General features: G+C 36.7%; 1 protein-coding gene and 1 long non-coding RNA gene across 2 annotated transcripts; both read right to left on the bottom strand.

Annotated features, from left to right (window-relative positions):
- Nucleotides 1-3,445: 3,445 nt before the first annotated feature.
- LOC114416047 lies at nucleotides 3,446-4,015 on the bottom strand. Its single transcript, XM_028380927.1, has one exon. It carries the CDS (start codon nucleotides 4,013-4,015, stop codon nucleotides 3,446-3,448), a length of 570 nt encoding a protein of 189 aa, XP_028236728.1.
- Nucleotides 4,016-4,943: 928 nt separating this feature from the next.
- LOC114416749 lies at nucleotides 4,944-21,338 on the bottom strand. The gene is made up of 4 exons (XR_003667566.1): nucleotides 20,920-21,338; nucleotides 20,648-20,696; nucleotides 17,998-18,065; nucleotides 4,944-10,878 (listed from the first exon to the last, which is right to left on the bottom strand). It is a non-coding gene; the product is annotated as an uncharacterized LOC114416749 (long non-coding RNA).
- Nucleotides 21,339-22,727: the final 1,389 nt, after the last annotated feature.

Below are 22,727 nucleotides of genomic sequence, written 5' to 3'. Positions count from 1 at the left end.
TGCAGAGGCGAGTGAAGTGAGGAAAGTGTTACCTGCTCATGAACCACTCAATCTACAGTATTGCAAAGACAGTAAAATTTCTACTGATAATTCTAATGAGTTTACTATTTCTATTTCTCCTAGTGTTCAACCCTTATTGCAGGAATTTAAAAATGTCTTTCCTAAGGAGATTCCTCATGGACTGCCACCTTCAAGAGGCATAGAACATCAAGTTGATCTCCTCCCCGGAGCTTCATTGCCTAACAGGCCAACTTACAAAAGCAATCCCCAAGAGACTCAACGTAAGGATGCACATGCCAAAGTTCAGTATGTGAAAAGATTGTATGACCAAGTGAAGGTGCAAATTGCAAAGAAGAATGAAAGCTATGCCAAGCAAGTCAACAAGAAAAGGAAGGAAGTGGTACTTGAATCCGGTGATGATCCTAGACATTTGAGGACAAATGTTTTCCAAGAAGGAGGGAATGATGAGAATCATGAAACTGGCCAAATACAGGCTAAAGGCCCAAGTGGAGAAGAACGAAGGCCCAAGTGGAGAAGGACAAAGCCCCCGAGTGGAGAAGGATGAAGGCCCAAGTGGAGAAGGATGAAGGCCCAGAGGCAGAGACACTATCAAGACTATTAATTGTTGCTGAAGGCCCAAGTTAAATATGTTTTTTAGTTATAATTTTTATTTATTGTAATTTTGACCCAAACTATTTAGAAGGCCCATGTCTATTTTTATCTTTTAGTTCAGATACACTATAAGTATTGGTTTTTGTTTTGAATAAAAAAAACTTTTGGCATTTTGATAAAATTTGGTGAGAGTTTCTCTCTGGGTTCCTTGTTGAACCAATTATCAGACTTATCAAGGTAATCCTTGTGGCGTCTACCCAGACTTATCTTCCTTCATTGGAAGTGGCGTCTACCCAGACTTATCTTCCTTAACCGGAAGTGGCGTTTACCCAGACTTATCTTCCTTCACTGGAAGTGGCGTCTACCCTGACTTATCTTCCTTCACTGGAAGTGGCGTCATCCAAACCTTCGTAGCCTGTATCAAATGATCCGCCCCGTAAGATTCACATCATATAAGGACTTCCGGCTCAGCGCATCGGCTACTACATTAGCCTTTCCTAGATGGTAGGAAAGACCAAAGTCATAATCCTTGAGGAACTCCATCCATCTTCGTTGCCTCATATTGAGTTCCTTCTGATCGAACAAGTATTTGAGACTCTTGTGATCACTGAAAACTTCAAAACGAGTGCCATATAAATAGTGCCTCCAAATCTTTAAGGCAAAGACCACAACTGCTAGTTCCAAGTCATGGGTCGGATAGTTAACTTCATAAAGGCGCAATTGGCGTGAAGCATAAGCCACTACCCTTCCCTCCTGCATCAATACGCACCCTAAGCCTTGCCCGCTCGCATCGCAATACACTTCAAATGGTCTCTTAGGGTCAGGCAAAATCAACACTGGAGCTGTTGTTAATCGCCTCTTCAACTCTTGGAAGCTTTGCTCACATTTCTCATTCCAGACAAACTTCTCATTCTTACGAGTTAGTTTAGTTAGGGGTAGTGCTAATTTAGAAAATCCCTCAATGAATTTCTTATAATAGCCGACCAACCCCAAGAAACTTCGAACTTCTGTTGGAGTTATCGGTTGTTGCCACTCCATAACCGATTCCACTTCAACCGGGTCCACCGCAACCCCATCTTTAGAAATCACATGCCCCAGGAACTGCACTTTCTCTAACCAAAATTCACATTTCGACAGTTTGGCGAACAATTTCCTATCCCTCAGGATATGCAACACAATTCTCAAGTGTTTTTCATGCTCCTTATTCTTCGAATACACTAGGATATCATCAATGAACACAACCACGAACTGATCTAAGTAATCATGGAATATACAGTTCATATAGTCCATGAAGATAGCCGGAGCATTAGTCACTCCAAATGGCATGACTAAATACTCATAATGTCCATACTGAGTCCGAAATGCAGTCTTTGGAATATCTTTCTTCTTAACTCGGATTTGATGATACCCCGATTGCAAATCGATCTTCGAAAATACCGTCGTTCCCCTCAATTGATCAATCAAATCATCTATCCTCGGTAGGGGATATTTGTTCTTGATAGTGACTTTGTTCAGCTGTCGGTAATCTACGCACATCCTCATGCTTTCATCCTTCTTTTTAACCAATAAGACTCGCGCTCCCCACGGTGATACGCTTGGGCGAACCAATTGTTTACTTAAGAGATCCTGCACTTGTGCCTTCACCTCTGCTAGTTCTACAGGAGACATCCTATAGGGCGCGATCGACACTGGATTCACCCCAGGCACCAAGTCAATAATGAATTTCACTTCTCCCTCAGGTGGTAATTCACAAATGTCATTAGGAAAGACCTTTGGGAATTCTGACACCACCAGTATGCTGCTAACTTCAGAGACCTCCTCCACATTCATGGAGAATAGCACCATGTAGGTTCGAACGTCCCCCACTCCATCGTTGGCAGCATTCTCCTTCAATGGTTCATTTGAAATTACATTTCCACCAAATACTAGCATCTTCTCTTTGCAGTTTAGAAAGATATGATTAGTAGATAACCAGTCCATTCCCAAGATCACATATAGATGAGCTAAAGGTAGGCAAATCAAATCCGCCATAAAAGATCGACCCACAACAGTTATAGGACACTTTAAACACATCCGAGAGGTGGTTACAGGCTCGTTAGTCGGAGTAGACACCACGATATCATATGGTAACTCCGTCGTACATAACCCCAACCTCTCCACACATGCATGAGATATGAACGAATGTGTGGCACCCGAATCATAGAATACATCTAGCAGTTTATCAACAATTAAACACTTACCCTGTATCAAATCGTCGGAGGCAGCAACTTCTGATCCACTCATAGCAAATACCTGAGAGGGTACCTTCTGTCTTCCACCACTAGTGTTATTGTTGTTGCTAACATTAGGAGGCAGTAGCTTCTGATCCACTCATAGCAAATACCCGAGAGGGTACCTTCTGTCTTCCACTACTAGTGTTATTGTTGTTGCTAACATTACTGCTCCTCATGGGATTAGTAGATCCACGGTTGATTGTGTTAGAATTGGCAGTTACCGTCGGTCTCCCAGCCATTCTACACTCCCGAGCATAATGGCCTACCTTGCCACAAATATAGCAACGATCTTCCTGTGTCTGTTGGAGTTGTGGGCAATTTCTCCAAAGATGCGGTCCTCCGCACTGAAAGCACTATACCCTAGTCCCCTTTGACTGACTCATGTTGGACGTAGCCATAGGTTGTTTCCCCTTGTTGCTGGAATATGGCTTCCTCCTCTTATTACTGTTTTCTCTAAAAGGGTGGCTTCTTTGTGGTCCTCCAAAGCCTCTGGCTTGCCTCTCTTTCATCTTGTCCTCAAATATTCAGCACTTCGTCACCAGTTGATTGAAATTTGTAATCTACATGTAGCTAACTATCTGTCGAATCTTCAGTCGAAGCCCATTCTCAAATTGAGCACATAAGTCCTCTTCGTTCTGAGCATCTTGGTATTGAGGCCAGTATTGTAGAAGTTCATTAAATTTGGTCGTGTATTCTCCAACGGACATGTTTCCCTGCTTCAAATCCAGGAATTCCCTCGCCTTTCGCTTTCTGAGATCTCGTGGAAAATAGTTGTCTAGGAATTTATCCTTGAACGCATTCCAAGGAATAACGCCTCTAGGTGCTGCTAATGTAGGTTTCACGAACTTCCACCAATTCTCAGCTTCTCCCTGGAGCATGAATGTCGCATAAGGGACCTTATGCTCCTCAAGACAACCCATCGCCTCGAAAATCTTCTCAGTCTTAGCTAACCATAACCTAGCACCCTCTGGATCATAGTCCCCACTTAACTTCGACGGGTGGTTCTTACGGAAAGCCATGAGTCCCCAATACTCTGCCGGCTCCACATCACGTTCCTGCACTAGAGTTTCCAGCACAGCTGTGATGCGGTCGAGGACATCACGGTTATGATCCCTACCACGTCCTGCCATACCTAACCTGTAGGAAAGCTATTAGTATCCAAGAAATTCTACTGAGAGAGTGTACCATATAGGCTATGATAGTTATAACAATATCTCTCTCTCTCTCCATATATATATATATACACACTCACAACAATTCTACTAAATGAATTGCACTTTCCTGCTTAAAACAAGAGGGTAGAATTACACACAATTTGTGACTTAACGTCACTCCCCGAAACCTACTTCCAAGTTTCAGATATACACAACATTCACACAGTAAGACCATGGACAGGTTCACTAGAATCCAACATTTGCTCTGATAGCACCAATTGTGGCGTCCCTAAATGATGACTGGTTTAATAATAATAAATTAAATAGCAGAAACCATGGGAAAAAAAAAATCTCTTTTTTTTCACACTGTTATTTATTTCACGGTAATTAATTTCAGAAGGAAATTTACCACTATAGAGTCCTGAGTGGCCAGTTCACAACTCTATTCGGATTCATTTCTTTCTGATCACTTATAATCTCTAAACTATTTTTCTTTTTCAGAAAAAAATATCAGTCATCATTTAGGGACGCCACAAGAATGACTTGACTTGCTAGTGTGTGGTTTGTCTTGTCATGTACTCTTAGGCGCCCGACGAGATTTTTCACTAGCATGGTACCACATTGCATATAGGATTGAGTCTTAGTGTATCTGCTGCATAACGCTTGTGTATTGTTCTATATTGATTGATTTGATGATATTGTGTTTTGACTATTGAGTATGCAAATGTTGTGAAAACGAATGAGACGTGTGATGAAATAACATGAGTTATGCTCAAGTAAATTGTATTTTGTTATATAATATTTATACCTATATGTTGTCTTATTTTTCTCTATTAGTTAGTAATGTGATAACTCACTCCCTCTGTTGTTTGTGTTTAGATCCTGTGATGATCTTGAACTTTGTATTCGGGAGAGCAGATGACTAGGTGAATTTCTTTAAGGAACCTTGTGTTGAAGGACGTCGGAAAATAATGCTCGGATAGGATGTGACATTAGGGTATAAGTTGCTATATTAATTGTACGAGGTCTTGGACAACCTTGTTTTGAGCCGAAATAATATATTAATTATTTGAACAAGTTTTATTATGGTGTTAGAAATGTGAATGTGAGCCTTCTACCCTCTTGAAAGGCTTGTATTTAAATTTGTTTTAAAAACTTTTAATTAAGTTTGATTTCTTATTTCTTTTATTATTGGTACATATATGTATAGGGTAAAGGGTGTCACATTTAGTGGTATCAGAGCAAGTCGAACCTTTCGGCAGTGTGTTATGTGCTTATCATATTCTGATGTGCACTTTGTGTGATTACTTATTAGTACTTTTGTTTAGCATGCTTAAATTATTATTTTGTATTTTCTTATGTACGATCAAATGAGACTTACTAATAATGCTTACATGTGTCTTGCATCCTTAATGTTTGCTATATACCATAAATCCATTGTTGAGTCATGAGACTGGCCATCTCTATAATTTGTTAAGTGCAGTTCGACATTATGGCAAGCCGTTAGGTGATGCAAGAAGCCTTGATACTAATGGATAATGCCTTAATGAGCCCTTATCTTCCTGCATTTATAGACATGAGTTTGCTGAATTGTGCAACTGCCCTACATGTGGGGTGTCACACTACAAAGTGAATTCTGACGAATGCAGTCAAGATGCAAGCGCATACAAAGATCGTCCATCAAAAGTGTGTTGGTATCTTCCAGTCATACCAAAGTTTAAGTGATTGTTTGCTAATGTAGAAGACGCAAAAAACCTAACATGGCATGCTGATGACAGCATCAAAGATGGATTGCTCCGTCATCCTGCTGATTCTCCTCAATGGAAGACAATTGATCAATTATATTCGGAATTTGGACAAGATCATCGAAACCTAAGGATTGGTCTCGCTTCCGATGGAATGAATCCGTATGGAAACTTGAGTTGCAATCATAGTTCGTGGCCTATTTTGTTGATCATTTACAACCTTCCTCCTTGGTTGTGCATCAAGCGGAAGTACATAATGATATGTATGATGATTGTCGATCCAAAACAACCAGGAAATGACATTGATGTCTATCTTGCTCCCTTGATTAAAGACCTCAGAAAATTGTGGGTAGAAGGGGTTGATGTGTATGATGGGAATGCTCAGGATACCTTCAGGTTGCGTGCCTTGATATTTTGCACCATTAATGACTTCCCAGCACATGGGAATTTGAGTGGATATAGTGTCAAAGGCCACCACGCATGTCTGATATGTGAGAAAGATACAAGTTACATCCAATTAAAGCATGGCAAGAAGACCGTGTATACAAGACATCGAAGATTTTTGAAACCTTTTCACCCATATAGCCAAATGAAGAAAACATTTAATGGGACATCTAAGATTGACAGTGCACCGATTCCTTTGTCAGGTCTTGAAGTTTTTGATCGGGTGAAGAACATCAGCAGTATGTATGGGAAAATACAAAAAAGGATGGCTCCCACAACAACATTTGGAAGAAAAAGTCTATCTTCTTTGATCTGCCTTACCGGTGCGATTTACATGTAAGACATTGTTTAGATGTTATGCATGTTGAGAAAAAATGTATGTGATAGTTTGGTTGGCACGCTGCTTAACATTAAAGGCAAGATAAAAGATGGTTTGAAATGTCGTCAAGATTTAGTAGAAATGGGCATACGACAACAGTTGCATCCAGTGTCAAAAGGTCTTCGAACGTATTTGCCCTTAGCATGTCATACGATATCAATGCTTAGAAAAGAAATTTTTGTCATTGTCTTAGAAATGTAAAAGTCCCACAAGAATACTCTTCAAATATCAAGAGTCTTGTATCTGTGACTGATATAAAATTGGTTGGGTTGAAGTTCCATGATTGTCACGTTTTAATGCAACAATTATTACCTGTAGCCATTCGAAGTATATTGCCTGACAAAGTTAGGGTTACAATAACTCGATTATGTTTTTTCTTCAATGCGATCTGCAAGAAAGTAATCGACCCCAAACAGTTGGATGATTAGGAAAATAAGGCTTCTATTATCATTTGTCAATTGGAGATGTATTTTCCACCAACATTTTTTGACATTATGATTCACTTAGTTGTCGACCTTGTACGAGAAATGCGATTGTGCAGGCCTGTATATCTTCGATGGATGTATCCAGTTAAGCGTTACATGAAGGTGTTGAAAAGTTATACGAAGAATCAATATCGGCCAGAAACAAGCATTGTTGAAAGGTACGTCGCCGAAGAAGCTATTGAGTTTTGTTCTAAGTACATTGAAAATGTTGCACCTGTTGGACTTCTTGAAACCCGCCATGAGTCTACACGGCAAGGTAGAGGCACACGGGGATTCAATGTTGTAATACCAGCATTGTTGAAAGCATTATTTAAGATAACATTATAAATAATACTTACATGTGAAAGTATTATTTAAGCTAACATTTAAATAATACTTTCACATGTAAACCCATTGAAGGTCAACCAAAGTAAACCCCATTTTGTCTTGTCGTACACCAGCATTTCCATTAACCCAGTCGCACCTGAAAACGGGCACTCTAAATTCACCATAATCAAGCTCCCAGATATCCTTAATGACTCCATAATACGACATGGACGCTCAAATATGATGGTTATCTAATGCACTACTAAAGTGGTCCGAATGAGCATCAATTGACACTCCATTGTTTTGTACGATACTTTTATCATCCTTTGACTTTGTGTAGAAGGAATAATTGTTGATATCATAACCTTTCCAAGTGAAGACATTTAGATTTGGGCCAACTCCTATTGTACAATGATAATGTCTTAGAACAACTACCATTAGCAAATATTGTCTTTCTAAACCAATTAATGAAACTCCTATTGTGCTCCTGCAACACCCGCATCATATTCATGTTTTGGTGACAAGCTGCGACATATTCTTTGTGAGCATCTATGTATGGTATTACCTCAGCAGTGTTGCTTAGTACATATAGATGCGCTTGTGAGACCTGCTGGCAATCCACGATTACAACATTGAATCCTCGTGTGCCTCTAACTTGCTGTGTAGACTCATGGCGGGTTTTAGGAAGTCCAACAGGTGCATCATTTTCAATGTACTCAGAACAAAACTCAATAGCTTCTTCGGCGACGTACCTTTCAACCATGCTTGCTTTCGGCCAATATTGATTCTTCGTATAACTTTTTAACACCTTCATATAACGCTCAACCGGATACATCCACGAAGATATACAGGCCCGAACAACCGTATTTCTCGTACAAGGTGGACAACTAAGCGAATCATAATGTCAAAAAATGTTGATAGAAAATACATCTCCAACTAACAAATGATAATGGAAGTCTCATTTTCCAAATCATCCAACTATTTGGGGTCGATTACTTTCTTGCAGATCGCATTGAAGAAAAAACACAATCGAGTTATTGCAACCCTAACTTTGTCAGGCAATATACCCCGAATGGCTACAGACAATAATTGTTGTATTAAAACGTGACAATCATGGGACTTCAACCCAACCAATTTTATATCAGTCACAGATACAAGACTCTTGATGTTTGAAGAGTATCCTTGTGAGACTTTTACATTTCTAAGACAATGAAAAAAAAATTCTAAGTCATTGACATCGTATGACATTCTAATAGCAAATATGTTCGAAGACCTTTTGACACTGGATGCAACTGTTGTCGTATGCCCATTTCTACTAGATCTTGACAACATTTCAAACCATCTTTTGTCTTGCCTTTAATGTTAAGCAGCGTGCCAACCAAACTATCACAGACATTTTTTTCAACATGCATAACATCTAAACAATGTCTCACATGTAAATCGCACCAGTAAGGCAGATCAAAAAAGATAGACCTTTTCTTCCAAATGTTGTTGTGGGAGCCATCCTTTTTTTGTGTCTTCCCATACATACTGCTGATATTCTTCACCCAATCAAAAACGTCAAGACCTGACAAAGGAATTGGTGAACTGTCAATCTCAGATGTCCCATTAAATGCTTTCTTCATTCGCCTATATGGGTGAAAAGGTTTCAAGAATCTTCGATGTCTTGTATCCACGATCTTTTTGTCATGCTTTAATTGGATGTAACTTGTATCTTTCTCACATATTGGACATGCGTGATGGCCTTTGACACTATATCCACTCAAATTCCCATATGCTGGGAAGTCATTAATGGTGCAAAATATCAAGGCATGCAACCTGAAGGTATCCTGAGTATTCCCATCATACACATCAATCCCTTCTACTCACAATTTTCTGAGGTCTTCAATTAAGGGAGCAAGATAGACATCAATGTCATTTCCTAACTGTCTTGGATCGTCAATCATCATACATATCATTATGTACTTCCACTGGATGCACAACTAAGGAGGAAGGTTGTAAATGATCAACAAAACAGGCCACAAACTATGGTTGCAGCTCAAGTTTCCATACGGATTCATTCCATCGGAAGCGAGACCAACCCTTAGACTTCGGGGATCTTGTCCAAATTCCGAATACAACTAATCAATTGTCTTCCATTGAGGAGACTCAACAGGATGACGGAGCAATCCATCTTTTGATCCTGCCATCAGCATGCCATGTTAGATTTTTTGCGTCTCATGCATTAGCAAACAATCGCTTAAACCTTGGTATGACTGGAAGATACCAACACACTTTTGATGGACGATCTTTGTATGTGCTTGCATCTTGACTGCATTCGTCAGAATTCACTTTGTAGTGTGACACCCCACATGTAGGACAGTTGCGCAATTCAGCAAACTCATGTCTATACAAAATACAATCATTAGGGCAAGCATGTATTTTTTGGTATTCCATACCAATATGGCATAATATCTTTGCCTCGTAATGATTCTTTGGTAACTTGTTATCTACAGGAAGTATATTCTTCAATAACAAAAGTAATTCGTTGAAGTTTTTGTCACTCCATCCAAATCTTGCTTTCAAATTCACCAAGCTAACACCACCGATAACCTTGTGTACTTGGTGCATCCCATATACTATGGTTTCTTAGAATCATTATCTAACTTTTCATAATAAGGTGCATGTGCTTGCCTAAAACCCTCTTGTCCAAGATCACGTAGCATGTCTTCTATACGATCACCGACTTCTTCGTCAACTGGACCAGTCGGAGGGGTTGACGACATTTGTGGTAACTCACCATGCCATATCAATTTTGTATAAATAGGACAGATACCATGACATATAAGATGTGTTCTAATGTCATCCAAAGATTGTCGTCGCCCATTCAAACATTTAACACATGGACAGAAGTAAATCTTCAACCTCATTCTCGTACTCTTGAGTTATGCATGGTCTTTTCATCCAACTTCGATCCATCTTTGGTGTAATTTGACAAAATTTCGACAGCATTTCGCTTTGGTCTCCAAGTATACGACATGAAAGCGGTGACATCAATTCACCCCGATCATGTATGGACCCGGAGAACAAAGCAAGATGCAGTGCCGAAAATTTAGTCAAAAATAACACAACATACTTAACTTATAAGTGAAAATGAAGTAAAAATAATTAGTCTTCCCAAATTGTCCAAACGGACAATTCAAGATTCAATACAACAATTAATCCAAACTCTCCATATTAATCGTTGTATTGAATCTCAAACGGAAAACTATGGCTCGCTCAATGAAGTAGAATATAATACTAAACAATAGTTACATGAGGGGCAAAAATATAATAATTAACGACAAAAGTGTTAGAATGACATACATACCTCCAAAGATGCTACTAATGAAAGGTTTGTTTGCACTAACGCTGGAGATGAATAGACGACTGTAGCTTAAGTGAAGCAGGAAGTACTTTTATCCTATCTATAACAGACGGTACACGGTTTAACACTGGTACCTACAAACAATACAAAATATTCAACACCACAATAGGAGTACAGTTCTGCAACCAAAAAAAATTAAAACACACATACAACATATGGCTGTAAGGTAATTGAAACACACAAATAGATCTGCATATGGCTTTTCAAGATAACACATTAAGGAAGCAGTTGTGTATTAAAAAAACTCTGTTTTTCTTTGATATGTCTAATAGTAATTGTAAGTATTAATGATGCAAAAAATATGTATGATAAAGCAGACAAGAAGTGTTGATAAGGCTGCAGAATGTTGCATGTGCAGTGCTGCAGTAACAGTGTATATATTATATTGTCTATATTATATTGTAGATTTCAACTTAAATGTAAACCTTGGAATTTCTTTTTATATTTTTCCTCTTATTGATATTATATATGTGTTCCATGGACAGAATGTGGAAGAGTCCGAGGTTGACCCCTCGGTAAATGGCAATTCTAGAAATGTGGATACATTGAGCACTTCGAAGCACAAAGATGTCCCTGAGGAGCACTACCATGACCCTGTAGAGATAACTGAGATGGACTATTCTCCAGCAAAGAGAAAGCCTCCTATACACAACTGAGTCTAGGGATGATCAACTAGAAAAAAGAAACTGACAAAGTTCCGTATATTAGGATCAATAAAATATGGACAGAGATGCTGGACAGCATTGCAGAAAATGCTGCAGTTTTTTTGGCCTAGAATATGATTTGTACATTAGTATCCTGTCACCTTTTATTGATTATAATATATATTTTTAAAACATACTATCTTTTAATTTGATGGTTAAGAACAATTTTCAGTCTAATTTGTGGATGAAAACCACCTATGCAAGTATAAAATATACAATCATGGAGAGTTTTGTAAACACTATATAACAAACAACTTACAAGGAAAAAAGACCCTTGACTTTGCCAAGATCCTAACCAAGAACACAAACTAGGAAGTTCCCCAACTAGGTAGGAGAACTATAATTACACTGACTAATGACTGTGTGTGTGTAGAATTAATTATCCACCACATAAAAGCATCATGCTCAAAATAAAGATTCTATTTTTGTTGCAAAAGTAGCCAAAGTAATTAGTTGGAGTGATGTAGGAGGGTGTGATTGTGGGTCACATACAGAAGAGTCACTGTTTCTTATTTGAAATATGAGAAAGGCAATGATTGATTGCAAATATGATTTTGGTTGTCAGTGCCAGAGCTTCAATTGATGAAGATGTTTGCAAAATTGTTACTTGGAGAAGATATGTCAGGTTCAGGAAATGGAGTCCCTGCAGCCTTGACTATATCCAATGCCATCACTAATCTATGTGGTGCGTAGTCATGAAACAGTTTCTTGATGCGGGTTTCATTTACTGAATTTTAATTACTGCAATATGATGCATGTTTTGTGCTTTTACCCCCCCTCCCAGTACAACAACCAACCACTTCAAGTCATTCAAAGGTCAAATGAATCTGCATACTCTTCACAAATATTTTGGGATGCCCACGTAAACAAAGAACCTCGAACTCCAACAATCTAATAAAAAAATTTACTGTCCTTTTACTTCGTTGTGTGTACATAAAAGGCAGAAATGTCAGTCAGTCACCAACATAGCATTTAGTAATTAGCTTTTGTTTGTGTTGTGTGTGTGTGTGTGTGTATGTATCCATTGTGCTAGTGTTATTGGATAGGGAATCTTATGAGGTTGCAATTGCAGCTTTTGGTTTTTTGGGATCAGCAGCAGTGATAGAAGCAGAACCCTTACTTTGAAATTGTACCTTCTAAATAAGTAATCTCAAAAATAAATATAATAACGCAAATTATTGAATATGATTTACAACAAAATAATATTAATGAATTTTACAGATACGGCTAGCTAAAACGTAATGACAGCTTATAAAGATCAAATCATAAGTGAAGAAAGAAATGAATCTTTAATAGTATTTCAACATGAATTAGCTAGTTAGGTCGATCGTATTTTTGTGTGCATCAAAAGTTGACCTACATCTAGAGTTGTTAATAGTATTAAATTGGAGGTGTGGCTAGCTAAGGGAAATGATATTGAACTATATATTAATGAGGAAACATAAAGCAAAGGCACAGGATAGCTGGGGCTGGCAAGCATACAGCTCGGCAGATGGCTCCACCATACTTATACTCATATAATTTTGCAGTGGAAAGCAACAAAAGCAACATAAGCTACCTGCACTGCAATATATACATGAATAAATGATAATAGAGAAGATGGGAGGGAAGGGGGACTGCCGCACCTACCTAGTGGCCTAAACTTGTTATATAGAGTCTACCATATATATATGCAATTGAAGATTGGAAAGCGACCCAAGATGGAAGAAAGGCGAACGGTTTTCTCAGAGGGTAGTGTAGTAGTAGCTAGTGAGGGCCTTGTAATGAAAGACTAGAGACCTAGTGTGGGGTTTCTTTTGAATTGAAGGGAGGGAGGGGAGGGTAGATATATATTAGTATTTTAAAGGAAGAAGGGAACCAAAAGAAAAATGTTTTTTTTTATCAGCAAAATAAATGTATTATATATATTGGATTAAAACAGTACCAGAGGTCCTAATACAAAAGGGATATACAGTCCTTATATCTAGACACCAGAGATGAATGGTATTCTAGATACTAGGAGAACATCTAATTTGTTCTATTTGTATCACCATTACATAAACAAAACCCTGTCTAATATTGCTTGACCATTGATTTAGATGGGTTGTGAAGTCTTTCTCAAAATGTCTAAGCCAAGTCCAGGTCAAGAAAATAGCTTCATCAAACAATCGATTAGCATCGAATTCTGCATTGGAAAACAACATTCTGTTTCTAAGCTTCCAAATAGCCCATGTTACCGCCAACCACCAATACCTCCACCTCTTGCCCCTTAATCCTTCTGTCTGTATGAAGATATGCTGGAGAAAATGTTGTGTAGGCCTGAGGGGGAAAGCACATTTAATATTCAACCAAGACATCGATTCCCACCAAATTGGTTGGATCATGATGCAGTGGAAGAACAGATGAGATACCTCCTCCTTAGCACCTCTGCAAAAAGGGCAACGCATATCCTGAATCTGCATTTGTCTCCTGTGCAGATTCTTCTTTGTTGGTAATTTGTCCCTTAACAGACGCCAAGCAAAAACCGCAATCTTACTAGGAATTTTTATCTTCCATAATTCCTTACACCATTCCTCTTGTTGACCTCCTGCAGTAGCTTCCCAAATCAGATTATATGCACTGCGTGTCGAATAATTTCTTGACTGATCTCCTAGCCATTCCCACTCATCCGATCCTTGCTGCTGAATGTCCATGCCTTCTATCTCCCTTAGGAAATTGATGGCTGACTCAATTTCATTATCGAACAGCGATCTTCTCCAAATGAATTGCCACTCCTACCCTGAATCTATATGATGTCCCAGCTGTCTGATGGTTTGTTTCTGCTGTGATGATATTAGATACAGTCTAGGGTATCTCTCTGCTAATGTTTGCTGTTGCTGGCTCCACTTGTCTTCCCAAAACCTAATCTTGTCCCCACCTACAACCTTCCATCTCATATTGCTTTGAATAATGTCTCCCTGATGTGAAATATTGAATGTTTGTTTTAAATTCCTCCACCACACAGATTGTTGTCCTGTCCTCCCTAGTTCATGAAAACTCCTCCACCCTCCATATTTCGACTCCAAAACTCTGGTCCATATCTCCCCCTTTTCTTGCATTAGGTTCCACTTCCACTTACCAAAAGAAAAATGTGAACGAAGGAAGGAACTGCAATTACATACTTTACATATGCTTCTACAGCTACCTAGCCAGCTGCATGCTGCTGCCATTATTTGGCGTATTGCAAATATATTGTACTCTTTCTGCCTTCCCCTACAATACACACGCACACTGTGTCTGTGCCCCTTACATATATACACTGTGTCCCCATTCCCTTACATATGCTTCTACAGCTACCTAGCCAGCTGCATGCTGCTGCCATTATTTGGCGTATTGCAAATATATTGTACTCTTTCTGCCTTCCCCTACAATACACACGCACACTGTGTCTGTGCCCCTTACATATATACACTGTGTCCCCATTCCCTTACATATGGTCCCACTCCTATTTCTGTGGTCTCCCTTTATCCCTTCCTTGAAGGTAGCAGACTCTGTGATAGATAGATAGATTCATAACAGTCCCCATGCCTTCGTTCCCTTTGTTACAATGGTTACTAAAAAAGCCTTGCTTTCTGTTTTGTTCAGCCAGCACTAGACTCAAAAGAATATATGTATCAGGCAGCACTAGGCGGAAAGGATAATAGTTAATCACCCATATACTATTTTACTTGTTTCCATGTGTTGTTATTTTTAGAATTAGAATTAGAAGGCAGAAAGTCTGCTATGTTGAAATCATTGGGTTTAAATAATTAAGGTTAGATTGGATAAGTTATTTTAATACGTTTTTATTTTTTTTTAGTAATTCAAAATTTGATTTCATTGTTTGGTAAATAAATTTGTTAAATAATTTCTAAAACACTAGTTCTAATAGTATTATTTAAAAATTTAACCTTCTGGTTTTTTTAGCCTAAACAACATTGCTACTGCAAATTTAAAGCATGTTACATTTTTAAATTTACCTGTGCTGACTTGTTTCTGCAGTTATTAACTTAACTGTAATCTTCAATACATTGCCTGTTGGTGTAATCTTCTGAATCTCTCTGACTATTGTTGTTATCCTACACATGTTGGATGGTTCCTATGCACATAGTTTTAGACCAGCTACGGGCTGAGGTGAAATTTGCTAACAACTATTTAATGCAGATTTTGAGCTTATGGGTTATCTGTTTAGTATGGCTACTACAAAGCCCAATCAAAGTCAGTGTAGTGAATAAGTTTTTTTGGAGTACACCTGTCAATTTGAAAGCAGAGATGTGTTCAATGCTTCGGCTACTATATGCAGGGGTAAACTCAAGTAATAAGTCATAAGGTTGTCAGCAATCCTCCATGACTATTTTTTATTTGTATAATTAATGGCTTGTTCAGAAATTCTTGACTCAGCATGCTTCCATGATTGGAAATGAAGGAAGAGTAGGAGATGGTTGGGGGGGGCTTAAGTGAAGACAAACAGGGTCGGCACTGGTTCAGGTTTCTTCAATAAAAATCCCTTCGTTTATTAAAATTTTTTTTTGATCAGCAAAGTTAATTGTATTAATATGAAATAGAGTACCAGAGGTACTAATTACAAAGAGTATTGAGTATTATATGTAGTGCAGAAGTAGTCAAATAGGAACTATTTGTGTGGTGTACATCTATTGCTGTTCTGTGTGTACTACCCTCTACATAAGCAAAAAACCTTGTCTAATATTGCTTGACCACTGATTAAAGTGGATTGTGAAATCCTTCTCAAAGTGTCTTTGATTAAAATGATATCAGACTTTGATTGTATACTCAGGAGACACAACACACAAGGCTAATTAAAAGTTGAATATTCAGAACATGATGAGGAGTAGAAGGAGAGCATACTCAAAGGCCAACCCATTGAACAAGCTTAATCAAGGTTGCAAAGGAGTGGTCACACAGAAAAACACGCATTTGTCCTAAGAAGGTAACTAAGTTGCAGACAAACTCAAAGTTCTAACTGTCAAGTGAAGCATCGAAGGTTGTTTTGGTATTGGTTTTATGAGAAACAGTGGTTTTAATTGGCATTGATGAAAAGGTGGTTTTAATTGGCACTTAATTCAAAAGTATAACAATATTAAATCAAGAAATTATTAACAATATTTTGATTTGATGAAGATAAAATGCTCTAACTAAAATCTTTTACACCATTCTAACTAAAAAATGATGAATTATTTATAGGTGGAATATTTGTTGGAAAAGTTTTATTATGTCTGTTCAGACTTTAGAGCTGACTTTTGTTGTATCTAGTATTACTTGTTTAGTGTTTACCGTAGTCTAGGAACTCTCTTGTACTCCTTTTCTGTATATAAAAAAAAAATATATATATATATATATATATATATATATATATATATATATATATCTGCTGAATGTGAGACACTCAAGCATTTTGTGCCTAGCTAAACTGATAACATCAAACATTAATAAACTAATTTTGCTTGTTACATCTAGTTTGTCCTACTAATTGTTTGAATTTGAAGTAGGGGCTTCTTATGTTTGTACTCTATCATATTCAGCTGTATACAGTACTCTATTATGGTATTGGGGGTGGAGGGTGGGGGAGGAAATGTGCTCAAGTATGCAGTAGGGTAATTAGTTTCTAATTCGATTTCTAGTTAAAGTAAATAAGTTCTGATAGAAATTTTACAATGTACAACAGAGAAGATGCTCTTTTATGTGAAATATATTAAATTTAAAAATATTCAAAAACCATTTTATGTTGTTTGAGGTCCAAATGGAGAAGAATATGCATGGTATCAATGTACAGTAAGTTTATTTTATCTCCTTGCTTAATTTTTTTTTTATCATGTCCATTAAACTAGATCTCTAAACCTAGTTTTCCTTGCATTTAAGCATTCTACCATGAAATAGTGGCTAGTACTAGAGTGACAACTTTTAAAGAGGCTAAAAGAAGCATAACTAGCGAATAGAGGTGTTACATTGGTTATGGGCATATGCATAACTAATGTGACCTTGCACACTTGACTCTTGTAATTGTCAAGTTGTCCAGTCTGTCTAAGTCATTGGTATATAAGATGCCCTCTACTTGTATGTAATTAGTTCTGCTGGTTATATTTGCAATACTTGAAGGGGACTACGATCATCACTTTCCATGTGTATCTAGCCTTCTATTTTTTTAGTCAATGGTTGTCATGGGATTTTAATTCATGGATCTCTTGGAATTTCTTTTGATGTGAAAGAATGAAGATAGTTAGTCATATATCTGTCTTAAGTTGGATGCGAAAATTGGGCTTTGTGAAATTGTTGCGATCAGACAAATTAATAATTTGAAAGTTTGAAAAATATTTACATAATAAGTGCAGATTTTAGAGTAGCACTCAAGTGACAGGAAGTCAGAGATAATTATGCAGTCTAATATGATCATTTTGAATTATAAAAGAAAATTTTACTAAATTTTGCATATATACTTTAGCAGAAGGTATGGTGTAAGGTCAAGAAGAAACTTACAATTGAATAAAAGCCCAATCATGATATGGGAACCACTGAATAAAAGTCTCCTTCAGAAGCAATTATACCTGAAGGTACAAACCATGATCTCAGATGTTGTTCATACTGACTACAATATGTTATATTCGATTCTTAAAATTGTTTATAAATGATGGAACTTTAACGCATGCCTTTTTGTTACAAATTTTAAAATTATACATAATCTTGTTTCAATGAACTATAACAATGACAGTGTGTAGGATGTAGTAGTGACTAGTGAGGGTGTTTGGAAGAAAGCATGAGGGTGCAGGCAGAATGATAAATAGGATGATGATGTGCTTCAACAGAAAAATAGGAATTGATTATTAGCTAACAAGCATCACTTGCACTTGCTCGTTAGTCATTCATTACCCATCATGACTTGCCTATTCAGAAACCTTACACCTAAATTCCTTTTGAAGCACACAATACTATCAAAAATATCTAATTACTAATATTATACTATTACTAACCTGGAACAGGAGAGAGTATCATTTAAATTACTTATTCTAAAGTATGAACAAGGTGTATAAATATGGTCAACTTAAGCACTTTATACATACATATTTCTTAGCTAGGTTCATGTTCTGCATATATATATACGGAGTTCTTTCCCATAAAATAGAACTCACATAATTGTTGTTTAGACTAACACCAACAGGGTCTGCCATCAGTGATGGGAAACGAGGACAAACTAATAAGGTGGTGCAGAAGAACGATTTGGCCAGCAACTCAAAAATTTCAGAATCACAACAATATTGGAAGCTAATAACAACACCAGGTTGAAGTTAGCTTCTAATGTAGCAAAGAAAGTTAGCAATTACTTATAAATTCTAACTTCAGAGTTTCACAATACATATAATTAGCAATTTAGCAACTTGCTTTAAGATTGGTGAGTAGTGATTTTGAGTGTTCCTTATTGCAAGTGAGTGTAGGAGTGATATTTGGTAGCATAAGACATTAATGTGTAGTAGAAAATTAACTCAGCCTTGTTTAAAAGCTATAGTTTCCCTTGTTTAAAAGGATTTTAAAAGTTAGAATATGAAACAACATAACAGAACAAAGTCAGCCTTTTCTTTTCTCATCAAGGTTCCATATATTCTACCTCTTAAGTTGGAAAAATAAAAACTAGGTTTTTTGAGGATAACAGTTGGAAAGTGATTCTTTTTAAATTATTTTCCCTTCCTATTAATTTTTAAACTCTTCAGCTAAACTCTGTCTCTAAGTCTTAATTGTTTGAGCTGGGAAAGCCTATTGTTAATGAAGTCACATTCAAATTAATTTGGACTTCAGAATGGTTTAACTCATCGCATAAATTAATGTAGACTATAGGGGAATTCATATGATTTTTTTGCAATCAACATATATTTACTGAAATTTTGGATATTGAAACCTTTAGGCAAGACCAACGGTCATGGAGTGTGTCAGGTCTTTTTTAGATATATAACACGTGGATACTTCTTAGACTTCATATTTACTCAGTAGACTGATGCTTTGATTTTATGTGTAAGGCAATCTCGGAGATATCATAATTCTCTTAAACTGGATCTAATGTGCATCTCAGTCAAGTAAGTGTTAAGAATTAATGATTTTTTAGGAAAACTTATTTTAATTGAGTTTCAGAATAAATTTGAGATGAATACTTAGAATAAGTAGCATTAATACTCGGTAATACTGAAAATTTCTAAAAGGAGAAAGATACATTCATTTTCTCTTATATTGCTGATCCAGAATCTAATAAAGAACTAGATCGAGGGAATCCTATATTGCTGATGCTCAGCCTCTGGATAGGGTCCTATGTCTTCTGAATATGTAGGCTTAGGAGTTCACAGTGACCGACGAAAATATAGGGATATGTAAGTAGAATAACTTTAGATCCACCTTTCTACTACTAGTAAATAACAATCTGGTTCTAGGAATCCTCTATGATTTCTGCACCAACAATGTGGTTGTAGGAACACAGTCATTCATCAAACATTATTGTCTGCCAATGACAAAATCATAAAGCAGAGTTCAGTCTAAATGGTTTTCCTACTTCAATAACCATGTACCAATTGCAGCTTTTTCTAATGACAAACAAAAAATCTATATTTTGATACAACCTTCCTTATGTATGCCCCATTTCAAACACTCCCATATCCAAAGGGTCTCAACACACCTTGTGGCCTTACCCAAAAACTCTCAATGCATACTAAAGGGCAGCTTATTCAGACAATTACAAACCAAAAAGACCCTATATCATATAGGGTAAGAATTCCCACAAGCATCAGACTCAACTAAAAGCACCAAGTGTTGCTACTTTGTGTGTCAATTAAGCCGCAAGTGTTGACGTAGGACTGACAGTTACAAACGAAAAACACCATTAATTCATTCAAGACATAGCTGTACATGCTTATACTGAATCAGTATATGGAAAATGTTCCCGAAAGTGTTGAGGTACGACTGACAATTACAAACCAAAAAGACCCTATGTCATTCAAGACCTAGGTTTAGATGCTTAACTAAGTGAATCACTATACGGGAATGAAAATGCCAACAAAAACACAAACTTGGTACAATGGCAATATTTCTAAGACTAAAACTAAAAATTTCAATCCAAAGAACAATAATAAAACCAAGCTATCGAGGTTACCTTAAAGTAAGCACTTTCTACAGCCTTTTCGTCCTCGCTAAGTATTGAGCTGCAGGAGATTTAAAAGTAAATGCAAGTCAGTCAAAGCCATTCAAAACACTTGTTTCATACCTTCTTCATGGTACTAATAACCCCAGACTAAGTTTGTAGTGCCTTTTAAGAAATTTTGAATATGCCTAAACCCCAGGCCTAACGTTCAAGCTAAACACTAAAAATTGTTTGTGTGCGAACAGGGTTTGTGCGAACAAGGGATTGTAAAGACATTTCGTTACCTGTGTGAATACGGAGGCAAGGGATGACTCCTGGTAGCGCCCGAACTCAGGCCACCAAAAAAACCCAGCCACACCACGTCGAACTAGAGAGGGATGACTGCTGGTCGCACGCGAACTAGAGACGCACGACGGACGGCGAGTCGCGAGACACAGGCCGAGAGGCAAGATTGAAGCTTTTCGGGCGCCTTTCAGTAGCTAGGGCTTTTGTAAATATTCAGTCAACAAAGACGGTCATCAACAAGACCGTCGTTGTCGTCGTTCCATGTTGGTTATAAGGAATCGTCTTAGATTCTACGACGTAGATAATAATAATAATTTCATTAATTATAAAAATGTCACCGCGTGAGAAGCTTTTCTAGTAGTGTTTCTTCATATGTTTCTAATTATCTGCATAATAGATGATACGTGAACTCTCCCAACAAAGGCAACTAACTTGTGCAAAGCAGCCATATCATCAGTGCAGTGGAAACGCTTACCCAATAATGTGCGTGCCTACTCTCTGATTCAATGAATAATATTGTTGGGTTTAAATATCTTTTTACTTTTAATAAATATTCAAATTTTATGATTATTTTTTAATAAATTTTTGTTTTGCGTCAATTTTTTAATAAAATAATATTTTTATTTTTTATCATTGATAATTACTTTACTTGATAAATTATAAAATTTTGTATTTACTTTTTATTAAATTAACAAATTTTATTTTTGTCTATATTATTAATAAATAATAAATATTTATCATACAACAACTACAAAAATTGTTAATTTATTAGTGTCAAAAGAATAAAAATAAAATTATTATTTTATTAGAAACTTATCACAAAATAAAAATTTATTAAAATAAATAAATATAAAATCAGATATTTATTAGAAATAAAAATATATTTAAGCATATTAACTTATAATAAATCTATATTATGTGAATTGAATGGAAGTTAAAATGATGAAGGGCAAAAAAATAAATGTCATTCAAACCTCAATTACTCGGTGAACAATTGGAATATCTCTTCCCTGTAAAGTTGTGTAGTCATTTGTTAGCAAAATTTATAGTGACAACCACGTTAAACATATGGTTTTTCCCCACCCTTCAAAGAACAAGGTAGGAGAGAAATAAGAATCATATCCAATATAGCAAAACATGAATAGCCATGAATAGCGACAGAGAATGATTAAAATATAGCAATGCATGTTATTTCCTACATTTAACAAAAGAAAACGATTTTAGTCTCTACTCATACTTTTAGTTCCTAGAGAATGATTAAAATCTTAAATATAAAGATTAAAAATGAATAATTTTATTAGAAACTAAAACAAAGAATTGTAACATTTTCATGAGACTGAAAACAAATTTAAGTTAAAATAGGTGGTGGGTCTTATTATTAGACTGAAAACAAATTCATAGATTGGTATTCGAAAGCATTTCAAAATTCATAATCAATACATAACAAAATTATAAAGGGAGGATACTACATACATCTATATTGTAAACTACAATGTCTCCTGCACGAATGGGATCCTTGCTCAAGTGCAAGAACAAAATGTCGCCCTGTAAAAGATCCACAAGCTTTTGTTAGACAAATCTACATAACATAAGCTTACAAAATAAGGACGTAAAAAGAAAATGAACATGATCATTTAAATTATTCTCAAGCGTTGAAATTAAAATGAAAAAAAAGAAGGAAAAAAACAAGGAAGGAAAGAGAGAGTGACACAGACACGTTGGAAAGCAGGTTCCATGCTTTCAGAGATAACAACGACGACGGGTGATTCACTACCGGTAAGACAAATTAACCCTTTCCATATTACGA

The sequence above is a fragment of the Glycine soja genome, chromosome 6, assembly GCF_004193775.1.
Source record: "Glycine soja cultivar W05 chromosome 6, ASM419377v2, whole genome shotgun sequence".
Taxonomy (NCBI): domain Eukaryota; kingdom Viridiplantae; phylum Streptophyta; class Magnoliopsida; order Fabales; family Fabaceae; genus Glycine; species Glycine soja.
The sequence above is the reverse complement of the archived record's forward strand: the minus strand, read 5'-3'. Positions and strand labels throughout refer to the sequence as shown.